Source organism: Stegodyphus dumicola, chromosome X1, assembly GCF_044657685.1.
Source record: "Stegodyphus dumicola isolate Sdum_Otavi_A_Nest chromosome X1, ASM4465768v1".
NCBI classification, from domain to species: domain Eukaryota; kingdom Metazoa; phylum Arthropoda; class Arachnida; order Araneae; family Eresidae; genus Stegodyphus; species Stegodyphus dumicola.
The window spans coordinates 24,899,365-24,916,632 of NC_140780.1; the positions used below are offsets into that span (position 1 = coordinate 24,899,365).

A 17,268-nucleotide genomic window follows, 5' to 3' on the forward strand; every position below is an offset into this window, starting at 1 on the left:
GAAAACAATTCTACACTGAGATTATTCATAAAGAACTTCTCAACGCAACTACTTATCAATTAGCCAACCTTACAGAAACATCTATAATAAACAGGATTAAAACTTTTCATAAGAAACTCAATATTACTTTCAATGCAAACTACAACAGATTTACTAATCTTTATGCGATTCCCAAATTCCATAAAACACCATTAAAATTTAGATTTATAGCTAATGGAACTAATAATTACAAGAAAAATATAGACTATTATTTTTCAATTCAACTTAATAAAATCTGTAAATTTATTTTCAATGATTGTAACACTAATCATAACTATTGCTGGATCATTCATAATAACACTCCTGTCATTAATACCATTCATACCATTAACATCCAAAACATTAACTGCTATGATTTTGAAAACTTATATACCTCACTTCCTCTAGAAGAAATCTATACCAGTCTACTTGATCTACCAATACTTTTCCCTAATATACTCAATATCATGACTCTTGACAAATGGAAAACCTACCTAAAATGCACACTTTTTCATAACTACATCAAGTTTCAAAATCAACTTTTTAAACAAGTCAGAGGATTGCCAATGGGCTTACATTCCAGCACCTCGATCTGTAATATCTTTTTATTTGTCAAAGAATTTAACTTCCAAAAAAATCTACAACCAAAAGAGTTAAATTACTACAAACACACCTACAGATATATTGATGACCTTATTACAATTAATAATTTTGGTAAAATTGAAAACTCCGACATTTATCCGAATTGCCTTAAACTTAATAAAACTAATAATTCACAAAATAGCATAGACTTTCTAGATCTTCAAATCATTAACTACAAAAAAATTTTACTTTTTGACAAAACAAGAAACTTCAATTTCAATACTAACAAATTAATAAATTGGAACTCCAACATATCCAAAAAAGTAATTAACAATACTATAATTAATCAAATACAACGAATTAAAACTATATACACAGATACAATAGATTTACAACGCGAAATTTTGATCCTTATCAAAATTCTCAAAAATAATCTAATTCCCTTTCAATTTATCAACCATTGCCTTAAAAGAGCAGGCGTTAAATACTCACTCTAAATCATTTAACTAATAGGGATATGATAATTTATTCCTAAACCTGAGAAGGCGGTATAAGTTGGATGACTGTCAGTTGAAAGATTTGTATATAGTGTAATTACTCAATTGTATATATTGTAAAAAGCTAATTGTCTTCAGACATATACTGTTACTAAAAAAATGGGCCTATTTCCTGCCTTTAGACTGTCTATTAGCTCTTGGACAGCGAAAATGCCTTTTTCCTTTCTTAAATTCTTAATCATTGCAACACGACAATTAGTCAGAAATTAATTAATTTCCATTCACTAGTATTTTCAAAAAATCTTAACAAACGGTCTCTCTCAGATAAGAACTCCACAAAATACATCCCTCAAGAATTCCAAGTCCCACCCACTACCATAAATTACTTCACCCAAGTCTTACCGACTGATATTATTCAAAGCCCCTACTGCCGCTAAGAATTTTCGGACACCCTACACTTCTGAGTCAGACACGAAGAGAACACTTTGCCAACTCCCCCACTAGAAAGAATGTAAGTTACTTAATACCTTTCTGGCCTTTATATCTTCATGTACATTCACTGATCTTATTTACATTATATTATTTTTATATTTTCTTTGATTTGTTTTTACAAAGTTTGCATTATTTATCTTTTTTATAATCTTCTATGTTTATTTCAACTTTACTTTGAATTCGATTTCATAATGACAATTTCCAATGTTTAATTTCTACAAATAATATAGTACTCAAATGCGTAACGATGAAAGTGTCGGGGACGGTTACTCGAGTTTTACAGGATTTCTCTACAGTAATTGATTTTTACTCCAAACTGAATTGACTAAAATGCTTCATGAGAATAAGTTCTTTGAGTATCAGCATTAGTTCATAATTCCTACTATTCGCGGAAATATTTGGCCTGACTAGAATTGCCGGTTTGGCTTTAACTTATAACTCGAGTAAAGACGAAACACTTTCGTATTTACGTATTTTTATCAATTATTGTTCATTGAACGGGAGTTGGTTTGTTCCCCTTGAAAAGTCAACTAATTTCCGATCAATGACAATGATTACATGTTTTAATTTTTCCTTTTACAATTGAAATATTATTCTTCGTGATGATTTAACTCCAGCCCGCGTTAAAACATTATTAACATTTTGCTTTCAAATTACTTCAAAACATCTTTCAAAATATAACTTACCAGTATGGATGCACACTTTTAAAATAATTCTACTTTAATTAAACTTAGGAGATAATATAATCAATTAATCAATACTGTTTAGGAAATAAATTATTATTAACTAACTTTGCAGCAATTGCACAAGTAATAATAACTTGTATTCGCACTAAATGGATTTAAGATCATACAACATTTGATATGCTAAATAGCAGCTATTAGCGCTATTTATCTCTTACCTAATGTACCCACTTTATATATTATCTCCATCCTTTTTAAGTTTTAAAGTTCTTATACAAAAACTTTACTGTATTGAAGGTTAGCAGCCTCCTTACTTTTATATCTTGCTAGTTTAACTCATATTGAAATCACTAAATGTCATTCCACTAGATGACAAACTTGAAAATTTAACGCCATGCCTGCTACAGGTAAACCCAAAAAACAATTTCTATGAAAAACATTTAACTGTATTTACATGATTACATGCGGTACTTGACATGTTAAATATATAGGACAGACTAAAAACAATCTTAACTTTCGAATCAATAACCATAGAGCTCCAATCAAAAAATTCAACACACAAAAAAATAGCATTAAAATAAAATCAGCAGAATTAGAACACTTTAAACACCATGACTTCAACTCTATTCAACTTCAGATACTAGATATAATACCCAATCACAAAACACGAATTTTTCAGGAATCTCTCTATATACTAAAACAACGTTCACTTTATCCATATGGACTTAACACTTATATACATAGTCATAGTGATACTTCTACGAAGTCTATTTTCAGCCAATTTAAACTCTACAGCATCAAAACGCAGAGAGGAAAAAGAGGAAGCAAAATAAAAAATAATGCGAGATTTTTATCCACTTTGGATACACTTGCATTGAAAAAACAATTGAAATGTTTTTTTGACTCAGACTGCTTTCCCAAGAAACTTCTCAACTGGTTACACTCCTGTACTAATAAATTCCTTATCAAACTAAATAAATTCATTCAAGAAAGCTACGACGACATACAAATCATTAAAGACATGATTCTTGATTTTATTCTTTTCAGACTCTCTAATAGTCTCACTCAACGCAAAATTTATTTTAGTCAATTTTCTGCATCCGCAGTTTGACAATATTCATTTCTTAAGAATCATCAGAGATTGTAAAGATTACTTCCCCGCAGTTGACACAATACCAATGATTGCATTTAAATATCAAAGGACCTTAAGCAACTTGCTTACTAACCACCATGAAATAGATGAAACTGCAGAATGACATTGTAAGACACCAATTTATAGCAATTACGTAGATTCTCATCACCAGCACATGAATACTGGCAACCTGAATATCATACAAAACCATCAACTAAAAACACTAATGAGTTATGGTACAAAATTTAGACCAGTTAGAAACATGACTACAAATTACTGTTACAAGACTTTCGAAAACAACATCAACGAATTTATAGTTAAAGCAAGCTATCAACTGAATTTACCCATAGATACCTTCTTAAAATGGAAAGCTAAAATTCTTCAACACATATCCACAGAAATCAGTCACCTCAAATTTAAAAGTACACTGAATTGGTCGCAACTTACATCAGATATTAATAAATTAAAACAGCTTTTTACTATTACAAAAATAGATAAAGCAACTAATAACTTTAGCATTATATGAAAACTATTCTACACTGAGATTATTCATAAAGAACTTCTCAACGCAACTACTTATCAATTAGCCAACCTTACAGAAACATCTATAATAAACAGGATTAAAACTTTTCATAAGAAACTCAATATTACTTTCAATGCAAACTACAACAGATTTACTAATCTTTATGCGATTCCCAAATTCCATAAAACACCATTAAAATTTAGATTTATAGCTAATGGAACTAATAATTACAAGAAAAATATAGACTATTATTTTTCAATTCAACTTAATAAAATCTGTAAATTTATTTTCAATGATTGTAACACTAATCATAACTATTGCTGGATCATTCATAATAACACTCCTGTCATTAATACCATTCATACCATTAACATCCAAAACATTAACTGCTATGATTTTGAAAACTTATATACCTCACTTCCTCTAGAAGAAATCTATACCAGTCTACTTGATCTACCAATACTTTTCCCTAATATACTCAATATCATGACTCTTGACAAATGGAAAACCTACCTAAAATGCACACTTTTTCATAACTACATCAAGTTTCAAAATCAACTTTTTAAACAAGTCAGAGGATTGCCAATGGGCTTACATTCCAGCACCTCGATCTGTAATATCTTTTTATTTGTCAAAGAATTTAACTTCCAAAAAAATCTACAACCAAAAGAGTTAAATTACTACAAACACACCTACAGATATATTGATGACCTTATTACAATTAATAATTTTGGTAAAATTGAAAACTCCGACATTTATCCAAATTGTCTTAAACTTAATAAAACTAATAATTCACAAAATAGCATAGACTTTCTAGATCTTCAAATCATTAACTACAAAAAAATTTTACTTTTTGACAAAACAAGAAACTTCAATTTCAATACTAACAAATTAATAAATTGGAACTCCAACATATCCAAAAAAGTAATTAACAATACTATAATTAATCAAATACAACGAATTAAAACTATATACACAGATACAATAGATTTACAACGCGAAATTTTGATCCTTATCAAAATTCTCAAAAATAATCTAATTCCCTTTCAATTTATCAACCATTGCCTTAAAAGAGCAGGCGTTAAATACTCACTCTAAATCATTTAACTGATAGGGATATGATAATTTATTCCTAAACCTGAGAAGGCGGTATAAGTTGGATGACTGTCAGTTGAAAGATTTGTATATAGTGTAATTACTCAATTGTATATATTGTAAAAAGCTAATAGTCTTCAGACATATACTGTTACTAAAAAAATGGGCCTATTTCCTGCCTTTAGACTGTCTATTAGCTCTTGGACAGCGAAAATGCCTTTTTCCTTTCTTAAATTCTTAATCATTGCAACACGACAATTAGCCAGAAATTAATTAATTTCCATTCACTAGTATTTTCAAAAAATCTTAACAAACGGTCTCTCTCAGATAAGAACTCCACAAAATACATCCCTCAAGAATTCCAAGTCCCACCCACTACCATAAATTACTTCACCCAAGTCTTACCGACTGATATTATTCAAAGCCCCTACTGCCGCTAAGAATTTTCGGACACCCTACACTTCTGAGTCAGACACGAAGAGAACACTTTGCCAACTCCCCCACTAGAAAGAATGTAAGTTACTTAATACCTTTCTGGCCTTTATATCTTCATGTACATTCACTGATCTTATTTACATTATATTATTTTTATATTTTCTTTGATTTGTTTTTACAAAGTTTGCATTATTTATCTTTTTTATAATCTTCTATGTTTATTTCAACTTTACTTTGAATTCGATTTCATAATGACAATTTCCAATGTTTAATTTCTACAAATAATATAGTACTCAAATGCGTAACGATGAAAGTGTCGGGGACGGTTACTCGAGTTTTACAGGATTTCTCTACAGTAATTGATTTTTACTCCAAATTGAATTGACTAAAATGCTTCATGAGAATAAGTTCTTTGAGTATCAGCATTAGTTCATAATTCCTACTATTCGCGGAAATATTTGGCCTGACTAGAATTGCCGGTTTGGCTTTAACTTATAACTCGAGTAAAGACGAAACACTTTCGTATTTACGTATTTTTATCAATTATTGTTCGTTGAACGGGAGTTGGTTTGTTCCCCTTGAAAAGTCAACTAATTTCCGATCAATGACAATGATTACATGTTTTAATTTTTCCTTTTACAATTGAAATATTATTCTTCGTGATGATTTAACTCCAGTCCCTGTTAAAACATTATTAACATTTTGCTTTCAAATTACTTCAAAACATCTTTCAAAATATAACTTACCAGTATGGATGCACACTTTTAAAATAATTCTACTTTAATTAAACTTAGGAGATAATATAATCAATTAATCAATACTGTTTAGGAATTAAATTATTATTAACTAACTTTGCAGCAATTGCGCAAGTAATAATAACTTGTATTCGCACTAAATGGATTTAAGATCATACAACATTATATATATATATATATATATAATAAATTATTTCCTAAACAGTATTGATTAATTGATTATATTATCTCCTAAGTTTAATTAAAGTAGAATTATTTTAAAAGTGTGCATCCATACTGGTAAGTTATATTTTGAAAGATGTTTTGAAGTAATTTGAAAGCAAAATGTTAAAATGTTTTAACGAGGACTGGAGTTAAATCATCACGATATATATATATATATATATATATATATATATATATATGTATGTAATAATAAAATTCTATAAAGTCAAATTACACTTAAAATTACACTTAGTAGTCAAAATTACACTTAAAATTCTAACTGTATGTTCTTTTCATTTGTAATAGCGATGTTCTCTTATTTGAAAGTACATGAAATTAAATCCACAGCCCCATAGTCAAATTGCTTTTCCCACTTTTTTCTACATGTACAGTTATAAAATGTTCCGGAAAATTTAAAGCGAACTGGAATGGCTGACGTCATTTCTTGGAAGCTCCGCCTTTCCAGAGGCTATAAAAGGACTCGCAAAAGAATATCGGGGCTTTTTCTTAAATGTCACGATGCAGCAAACTTCATACACAAAGTTATTTGTAATTCTTTTTATTTACTCTCGATATCTGAATTTGTAACTGCTATTTCTCCTGAATAATAAAAAATCGATCCTGTTTTTTTTATACTTATCGTCTGATAATTTAAGCTACGACTAAAGCTGGAAAATCACATATATATACAGTCAAAAGTCATTAATTCAGACACCCATAATCCGGAACAATCTATAATCCGGACCTCAAAGCAACAAGCTTTCTGCGCATGCGTCGCCTATGTGCGCGTGCGCAAAATACGTTTACGAATGCGCATTTAATGTATAACGGACGGTATAAGCTAAGCTAAAATTATCTAATTCAGTTAATGTTGCAGATTGCGTTGTTCTTTAATCTTCAAATTGGATTCGGCTTATTATTTTTCGCAGACCATTAGAGCAATTTTATAAAAGTAAGCTTGAACTTTCGATTATGTCAAATAGATTTTCTGATATATATTTACTAATATGTAAAGGATCTACAAAGTGAAAGTATGTTTCGAAGTCTATTAAACAAAAAGTGGAATTGCTGCAAAAAATGGATAAAGGCATATCCTTTGTTTATCTAAACTCTAACGTTTGTTTATGTAAACTTTGTTTATCTTTAACGCCGCGGCGCGCAATGAATTGGAAGTTGATCTGTCAGCACTATGCTTATCTTCAGGGCAGATGTTTTTATTTTATTTTCCTTATAATTCCTTATTAAATGTAGTATTTCATCTCAATGTACTCCGTCTTTGATATGATTTAAATCAAATTCCTCATCATTATAATTTGCTTCCGATAGCGAAGAAAGTTAGAGAGGTTATTGAAAACGAAAAAATTTCGATTGACAAATTAGTCGGTATTCTCAACACAGCAATTATAGGACTTGAACAGCGAAACTTTGTAAGTGAATAGGAAATTATGTCTGTTTATAGAATTAAAGAGAATGTATTATCACATAAAAAACGAAGCAACTTAAACAACTTACATTGAAAGAAATGTTTAATAAAGTAAACAAATAAATATTAAGCTTTTTTTTGTAAATTTTGATACCCTTTAGATCATAATTGTCTTTATTTCATAAATTCCAGTTTCCTATTTTTAATTTTACAATTTCTGCATGCCATCTGACCAGATTTAAATTGATGATCTATAATCCAGAATCGCCGAAGTCCCGACGAGTCGGGATTAACGACTTTTGACTGTATATACAGGGGTTGGACAAAAATATGGAAACACCTTTAAAAAAACATGTTTCTTTGCTTCATATGGTGTAGGAAACCCGTTGGCATCCAAAACAGTTTGCAGTCTTCTCGGAATGGATAAATACAGTTCCTGTACGTTTGCCAAGGGAATATTATACCATTCTTCCTGCAAAACTGTGGCAAGTTCAGATAACGATGTTGGCGGTGTATAACGAGAACGCACTTTCCGTTCCAATGTAGACCACAAAGATTCGATAATATTCAGGTCTGGTGACTGTGGTGGCCAGGGGAGGTGGGACAACTCATCCTCGTGCTCAGAAAACCAGTCCTGGACAATGTGAGCTGTGTGAACAGGGGCTTTGTCGTCTTGGAAGACACCATCACCATCGGGGAACAAAGTTTGTACCATGGGATGAACTTGATCGGCCAAAATGTTCACATAAGTCTTGGCAGTCATGTGCCTTGACACAGAACCACGATATGGCTGCCCAAACCATAACAGAACCCCCGCCATGTTTCATTCACTCTTGGCAACAAGCAGTCTGTATTATAGGCTTGAGATGGCGTTCTCCAGACGTAAACTCGGCCAGAAGTGGGAAACAATGTGAAAGAAGACTCGGCAGACCATATTACTCGCTTCCACTGCTCTATAGTCCAGGCTTTATGACTTAAACACCACCTTTTCCTGTTACGGGCATTAGCATCACTGATGAGTGGCTTCTCAATTGCAGCACGGCCAGCAATTCCCTGTTTATGAAGCTCCCTTCTAATTGTTTTGGTACTCACAGTGTTTGGTAACACAACATTCATTTCAGCAGTAACTTTTGCAGCTGTGGTCTTCTTATTTTTCGTCACAATTGCCCTCAATGATCGTCTGTCACGATCACTCAGGACACACTTTCGTCCGCGCTGTGATTTAGCAGATGATGTTTTTCCGCTTTTTAAATATGCGGAATAAATCTTCGATACAGTACCTCTTGAAACACTAAACACCTCGGCTACCGTGCTTACGGAAGCACCTACCATACGTGCTCCAACAATTTGCCCACGTTCGAAGTCTGTTAACTCTGACATAATGCAATGACAACCTCACATAACAGTACTCCGACAACAACTGAACTGTTTAGCACATTTACGAAGTTGTATAGGTGGCGTCAGTAGTAAAAAACGCCAGCGCCACCTACATATTTCATTAAAATCAATCTTTCTTTTCAAACATGCATTTCACAAGGTGTTTCTATATTTTTGTCCATCCACTGTATATAATGTTCACACAGGAAACTCATGTCTCAATTCATTTATTTATTCATAAATACAAGGTGTCTCACTTTGTAAGGATCCTAAGTTTTACTAACTTTTATTTTATTTTAAACTGTACTATCACTTCTTATTTTCTACTTCCGGCCAGAATTAAATGCTTTATTTTATTTATGCAAATTGTCTTGCTATCGCCAAGTACTTAAGTTGTGGATTTTTGCCAAGCAAAAGAGAGGAAGGAGTTATTGGAAGCAAGCCGCTTGCTACTGTAGTTTTACGAGTTTTCACTACATACGTACCTTTCTTTAAATAAAAGCCAATCTTAGTGTTAGGCACTTGTATACTAATTCAAAGTTAGTTTTAGTTAGTAGTTTTTATATTCTTACGTTCAGACCACAAGTGGTTGGTCTCTGTATTCCGAAGTTTCGGAAATTCCTGTAAAGTATAGAAAAATACAGTCAAAAGTCGTTAATTCAGACTCGTCGGGACTTCGGCGATTCCGGATTATCGATTTTTCCGGATTATAGAGCATCAGTTTAAATCTGGTAAGATGGCATGCAGAAATTATAAAATTAAAAATATGAAACCGTAATTTATGAAATAAAGAACAATTAGGATCTAAAGGGTATCAAAATTTACAAAAAAAAAAAAAAAAAAAGCTTAATATTTATTTGTTTACTTTATTTTCTTTGCTATCGGAAGCGAATTATAATGACAAGGAATTTGATTTAAATCATATCAAAGACGGAGTACATCGATATGAAATACTACATTTAGTAAAGAATTATAAGCCAAATAAAATAAAAACATCTGCCCTGAAGATAAGGATAGTGCTGACAGATCAACTTCCAATTCATTGCGCGCTGCGGCGTCCCACCACCGCAGAGCAGCGTGAAATTGATAAACTGATTTCGGAATGGTTAGATACACAAAGGATATACCTTTATCCATTTTTTGCAGCAATTCCACTTTTTGTTTAATGGACTTCGAAACATACTTTCGCTTTGTAGATCCTTTACATATTAGTAAATATATATCGGAAATTCTATTTGACATAATCGTAAGTTCAAGCTTACTTTTATAAAATTGCTCTAACAGTCTGCAAAAAATAATAAGCCGGATCCAATTCGAAGATTAAGGAACAACGCAATCTGCATTATTAACTGAATTAGATAATTTTAGCTTAGCTTATACCGTCCATTATACATTAAACACGCATGCGTAAATGTATTTTGGGCATGTGCACACGCATATTTGCAGCCGTAAAGGTCTTACGCTCATGCGTCAACACGACAAGTTTGTAGCTTTGAGGTCTGGATTATGGGTGTCCGAATTAACGACTTTTGACTAAAGAGTTTCATATACCCTTCCTGCTTGTATTGTCTACTTCACACATTCCTGAACATAGCTTGAGTAAGCACCCTGTTCCTATTCAGGACCATTCATGTTTCCAAAGTAAGTCAAAAGAAATACTAGTCCTGATAACTTCATCTGAAACAAGATGTTTACATGAACTGTTCAAAATTCCATCCACCATAGCGATACATGCTTGACAGTGTCGGCGAAGCAAGGGGCATATACTGCCAAAGATGCCAGATATTCCACGCATACATGCAGCAGCTACTGATATTCAAAATATAAGATCCTCAGCTGAGTCAACTGGAGTTGAATAAACAAGACACTTTAAATGTTCCCCAGAAAAAGTTATCGGGGTGGCCAAAGGACTATGTCACTATGGCAATCCATCGCTCCCCAAAAAAGATAAGCAGGTAATTGCAAACATTAGTATTGAAGTGTGCAGCCATCCCATCATGCTGGAACTGCATTTAGTTACGAATGGAGATCAGAATATCTTGCAGCAGTTCTGGTAACATTTGTTCCAGAAAAATAAGACAACACTGGCCACTGAGTCACTGTGGCAGTAGATATGGGCCAAGAAAGACATTGTGGACAATACCCACACACAGATTAACCCTGATTCATTGATGAGATGAATGTGGTTGTGTTGCATTTGGATTTTGAGTTGTCCACACGTGAGAACTGTTTACACTAAATACATCCTCATGGGTAAACATTGCCTCATCTATAAATAGCCCATGAGCTGTGAATTTTGGCTGCAATGCAGATTAATGCAAAAGCCACTGGCAGAAGTTCAGGTCCAGAGTATAGTCTTGTGGATTCAAAGCTTGTACTTGCTGAAAATGAAAGGGCTGTAAGCGATTTTTGCTTAACACTCTCCAAACGGTATATTGGCTCACACCCACGTTTTGTGTGAGAGCTTTAGTACATGACTCGTTTGTTCCAGCCACAATCTTTATAAGATTCTTTCTTCAAATCCTGGATTGAATGCAGTTCGTCTTCAACCAGTATCCTGTCTGGTGACATAGAAAAGAACCTGTTTCTTAAAGTTGACTAAACCTTTTTTTGAGATTTGGTGTAACGTCTGGACAGACGAATGCATGATACATCCTTAGGGCAGCTCTGGCATTACTGTTTGTATGATCGTACATGCAATTCATGTCTACTTTTTTAACATACGTAAAGTCTCCCACCACTGATGACAGCACAGTTGGATATGACATTTTTCCCTACTGAACTCTACTGGCAACGATGTTTATTTAAGTACTAATGTGAAAATTGTGTTTTGTGAGGTAGTTTGAAGCAAGATGTTTTTAAATGAATGATAAAAGTTTTCATGGGTGCTGTTCTTCTTATGAAGCAATTTATGCGAGATGTTATAGGATCTCAATCTCATTTTAAAGTTTTCTGCCACCCTGACGGTATAATGGTTAGGGGACCCCGACTGTGATACTGAAGGGCCCGGGTTTGAATTTCAGAGAAGGCATGGATGTAAAATTGTCTGTCCCTTTATAGGATGTAATGGAGGCCACCTATTAGGTGCCTCCACAATAAAATGGCCACCACTTCTGGCCTTAATAGTGGCCAATGCTGTTACAGGTAAGCACCTGCCACTGGGAAAAAAATCAAGTTTTCTTATTGTAAATGCAGTTTAAGTTGTATTTATGACTAAATAAATAGATTGAGACCTGTATTTCCTTAGTGAATATTATTCGTATCTTTGTTCTGTTCTTTACTTCCCCTCCAAGTTTGTACCATGAATTTGGAATTACCATATTAAAAGCAGGGAGGGGGTTCAATTCAATCTGATGTACCACTTCTTGATAATGTTATATCAGATTTGATTGAACTCCTCTGCCTATGTATTTATTTTTGTGGTTTCATAATTCTTCTGGCTTTGGAATATTTTACATGTTTATAGAAATTTTGGAAAGTTACTGGTATTGAATTTCATTTTATTGGTCCTTTGTGGAATTGGTTTTAATTTTACTTTTTGTCTATACTGATTATACACTGACTACCAATAAGTATTTGGACACCTGTGATAGAAAAGAAAAACTAACTTTATTCAAAATCAATAGTTGGTAGAGTCTCCACGAGAGGTATTTACAGCGTGGACCCTCCGGGGCATACTTTCCACAAGTCTTTGTATGACAGCTAGTGGTATTTTCTTCCACTCGGCTTGGAGAAGACATAGAAGTTCCCTCACCGATTTTGCAAGGGTAGTGCACCCCTGAATTCGGCGATGCAACTCGTCCCAGAGGTTCTCGATAGGGTTCACGTCTGGACTCTGGGCAGGCCAGTCCATTCGATGAACTCCATTGGCACCATACCAAGCCTTGGTTAACATCGAAACATGACAACTGGCATTGTTGTCCTGAAAGTAACAGGGGTCCAACCCGTAAAACTGCTACAATGTAGGAAGCACATTGCCACCCAAAATAGTGCAGTAGGCATCGGAGTTGAGCTTACCATGAATGGGGACCAAGGGTCCCAGCCCATACCAGGAGAAACACCCCCAAACCATAATTCCACCTTCACCGAACTTGACTGTTGGCACAATGCATTCTGGCAGGAGACGTTCTCCAGGTAGACGCCAGACCCAGACCCTGCCATCTGAACAGTAAAGGGTGAACCTTGACTCGTCACTCCAAAGAACCCATTTCCACTGAACTACAGTCCAATTTCGATGTGCTTTGCACCACATTAACCGAGCAGCGCGGTTGGACTTTGTGATCAAAGGCTTATGGGCAGCGGCACGACCATGAAAACCAAGCAGATGTGCTTTCTTACAGATGGTATTCTTTGAAACAATACTCCCGGATGCCTGTTGAAACTCCTCGCGGATAAGGGCTATCGGTTGGGTGCAGTTCTTCCGAATTTCTCTGAACAGCACTCGTCGGTCTCTATCCCCCAGTTTCGTTGGTCTGCCGACTCGGGGCACATTTTGACAATCACCCCTCACCTTCCACTTCTTAATCACATAGGCCACTGTTGATATTGGGTACTTCAGATCGCTAGATATGTCCCTTAAGGATCGGCCACGTTTGTGATACCCGATAATTATACCTTTCTCGAAATCAGAGAGCTCCGAACTACAAGGCATCTTGCATGCGACTAAAGCCGATGCTGTTTCCTACACGATATATACCGGCGGAGTCCATGGTGTACCTTGGGACCACAGATATCGTCATTTGCATAGGTGTCCAAATACTTATTGGTAGTCAGTATATATATATGCATGTGTGTGTGTGTAAACTCTTAAAATATGAAGTAAGATTTATTTAATTGCTTAGATTCCCTCTTCGAGGCTCCATATTGCTCCATGTTACATTACACTTTTTCTGCAATAACTGCAATGCAAAATCTTTGGCCCAGTCACAGGTCAGGATTGAAACAAAGACTTCCCAATCTTATACATACTACTGCAGTTATTATGCATCACTCTTTTGGCACTTTGCCTTCCTGCCGGTAATGTCCTTGGCCTCAACTAGCTATTTCTACATTACAATTATACATCTAAATTGTAGGGTGCATTTAACACTTCTAATTAAGAAGATACATGCTAAGAAATTGATCTGCAAGTATAAATGGTGCTTTGGCTAATTAGATAGTCATGCTCCTTCCAAAATTCCATTCAATCAAACTCTTCAATTTCCAGTCAACTATTTCCAGTTTTCTTGATCATGATTGAAAAGTGATTGGTTTCAAAGTTATATTGACATACAAACAAAAATTATTACAAACACACACGCACACACACACACATATATATATATAGAGAGAGAGATTTGACAAAATATGTTGACCTATTAATATCAAAACAATTAAAAGCTGCTTTGGTCTAGGGCCGCTAGGGCCGTCTAACAACAAGCAAAATAAATCTGGCATTTAAGATGCTATGATGAAAGGAATTTGATATCTTTTGGCATAGAACAGAAAATGTTAGATGAATTACCACACAGAATGTTACATTCCAAATTCATATACAGAAGCAATTATAATAAACAATACAAAAACTTAAAAAAGAAGTTCAAATAAAATAGTCAAAAGTTATAAATTTGGGTTTAAAGTGTTTCAGAATACCCATGAAAGTTGTACATGATTAAATATAGTGCTAAGAACAACTTTGATATTAACTATGAAAAAACAGAAGATGTGTATAAATTGCATACCAAATGCTCTGGATAAATTTAAACTTTCATTAATACGACCATCTTGTACAGTTCCACCAGCACTTATAATGCGCTCAGCTTCTTCTTTAACAGAAGGTCGATGATCCACAGATAAATGAACTGCTCTTCCAGCAGTAGATAAAACACACCTTGAGTCACCCACATTTGCCAAATAAAGTGTAGATTTATTCAGAAGTACTACTGTCGCAGTAGATCCACTATGAACCCCAGGCTAAAATAAAAGTAATAAAAAATACATCAGAAGTTTTAAAATGTTTCTATTAAATTTATGAGCAAATACATAAAATACTCTTATGCCGTTTTCCTTTCAGTCTGAATTATTTTTACTACGCAAATCCAAAAATCTCTGAAAGTATTTGAGCGTAAACGAGACTCATTGTTATATAAATGCAGACTTAAAATTAAATTAAAATAAAAATCAGAAATACTGCACACATAGATTCTGAGCAATAACTGATTACACTGTATTTCCATATTAGGAATACATTATTCATTTGCACGCAAAATTATATTTAATTTGTGCTTCTCTGTACATGCTTAAAATATGCTTCTCCAGTACTTCAGAATGTATTATTGAAGTAATGTAAGTAGAATGCAATATTGCAAGTAAACCATTAAAATACAACACTACTTCACACGGTTTTGATGTCTTTTTCCCTGTAGGATGATATATCAGTCATCAGTCATTGTTTTCATTGGGAAAACACCACCAAATCTTTCTTGCTTCTGTACCTGACATTTGGAAGGCTTTCCGTGCTTGTGAAACAAGGCTTTTAATAATTCCCAATTCTTGGGTGACAGACACCAACTACGCCTGTCCTCAAGTTTGCCAATCATTCTACCACATGTAAAGACCTCGATATTTTCTTGTAGCCATACTGCACATTCATTCTCACTTTCTCTTGGAGAAGAATGATGGGAAATGTGGCTTCCTTTCTTCATTCTAAGTTGCCTTGCCTTAGGCATGTTGATTCCTTACGTTTTCCGTGCGATGTGAACTTTAATAGCATATTTCTCTCGATTTTTCATTTCTGAAGGAATCGTAATTTCACATTTATATTGAAAGAAAATAATTGTGGACTGTGGATAAACATACTCTGTTAACCATACATAAAAACATGAAAAATCACAAGCTGAACATGAACACATTTTATGACACACTTGAAGCATCACTCAGTGGAGGAGCCAAAAAGAAATTTGGGTATTTAATTTGTAGACTGAGGAGTGAAATTAATTTTCATGCCGTGGTTGGAAAGGCAGTAACATGTTGTATACTTGAAACGAGCAGTTACACCCCCTTCGTTATTTCGTACAACACATTTTTTAGGCCTTACCCTGGCCTACTTTCCTTTTTTGCATTTTTAAAATTTTTCATTAACTTTTCACAGATAGGAATATTTTTTAATGGCATACACAATCCTGACAGAAACTACACTGACTGTAGCATTCTAATTGGCAGGAAAATCATTCTTTCCTTTTGAACATTTTTTGCTTTACTCATTAACTTTTGCAAATACTTTATGTACTAGAATTAGCAGCATAGGTTTGAAATCCTGAAGGCTTGTAGATGTGATATTTTAGGATGGTACAATGACAGAACCAATTATGTTGCTGTCGTGATGGGGATGGGTATAGTGTTATAATATATAACGACGCATTCACAGTCAACTGTAGCCATCATAAAGATTATATATCCATTTTTATTTCTGAACAGGAACAATTCTTAGGAATCACTCAACATAATGAGTGCAATTTGCACCCCACAATTCAATACATGTATCACATCTTAAATAGAAGATACTGCACAGTAGTAAACATATGCTAGCTAGGTGACAGTAGGAGAGAAAGTGATGCATGTTAAGCAGCTGGGCCTATAAATAAGCTGGACTAGCTTGTTTTAATCCTGTAAGGTTATAGGGCAAGAACTTTCTCTATGCAGAATACTGAAATGAATTACATCACTGCAGAGAGAGAATGATGTCACTGCAGATGTCTTGAAAGGGTTGTATTTAAACTTAAATTAAGAATTTAAAAGGCTATAACAAATTAAGTTAGTACTTTGTTCCAATTAAATTAGTTATTTGTTAATAATTTGTTTTCATACTTTTATATCGCACACGTACACACACACAGACATGTACATATTGCACTAAAACTTGATGAAAAAAGCTTACCATAATTTGATTTAAATCAATCCCATTTGCATTGTCATCCTCGTCAGTCTTCCTTCTTTTTGGAGTCGGAGATTCGCTAAAATTTTACATAACACACATTTAACTAATAAATAGAGTATAAAAGATGTTATTAAACA

At 33.8% G+C, this 17,268-nt stretch overlaps 1 protein-coding gene across 1 annotated transcript in view; it reads right to left on the bottom strand.

Moving 5' to 3' along the window:
• LOC118180933 (uncharacterized) overlaps nucleotides 1-17,268 on the bottom strand; it is a 206,662-nt gene that overhangs the window by 103,254 nt on the left and 86,140 nt on the right. The window contains exons 8-9 of the mRNA XM_085807381.1: nucleotides 17,132-17,207; nucleotides 14,937-15,168 (exon numbers count right to left, since the gene is read on the bottom strand). Coding sequence (XP_085663507.1) covers nucleotides 14,937-15,168; nucleotides 17,132-17,207 — 308 coding nt within the window. The remainder of the gene's footprint in view (nucleotides 1-14,936; nucleotides 15,169-17,131; nucleotides 17,208-17,268) is intronic.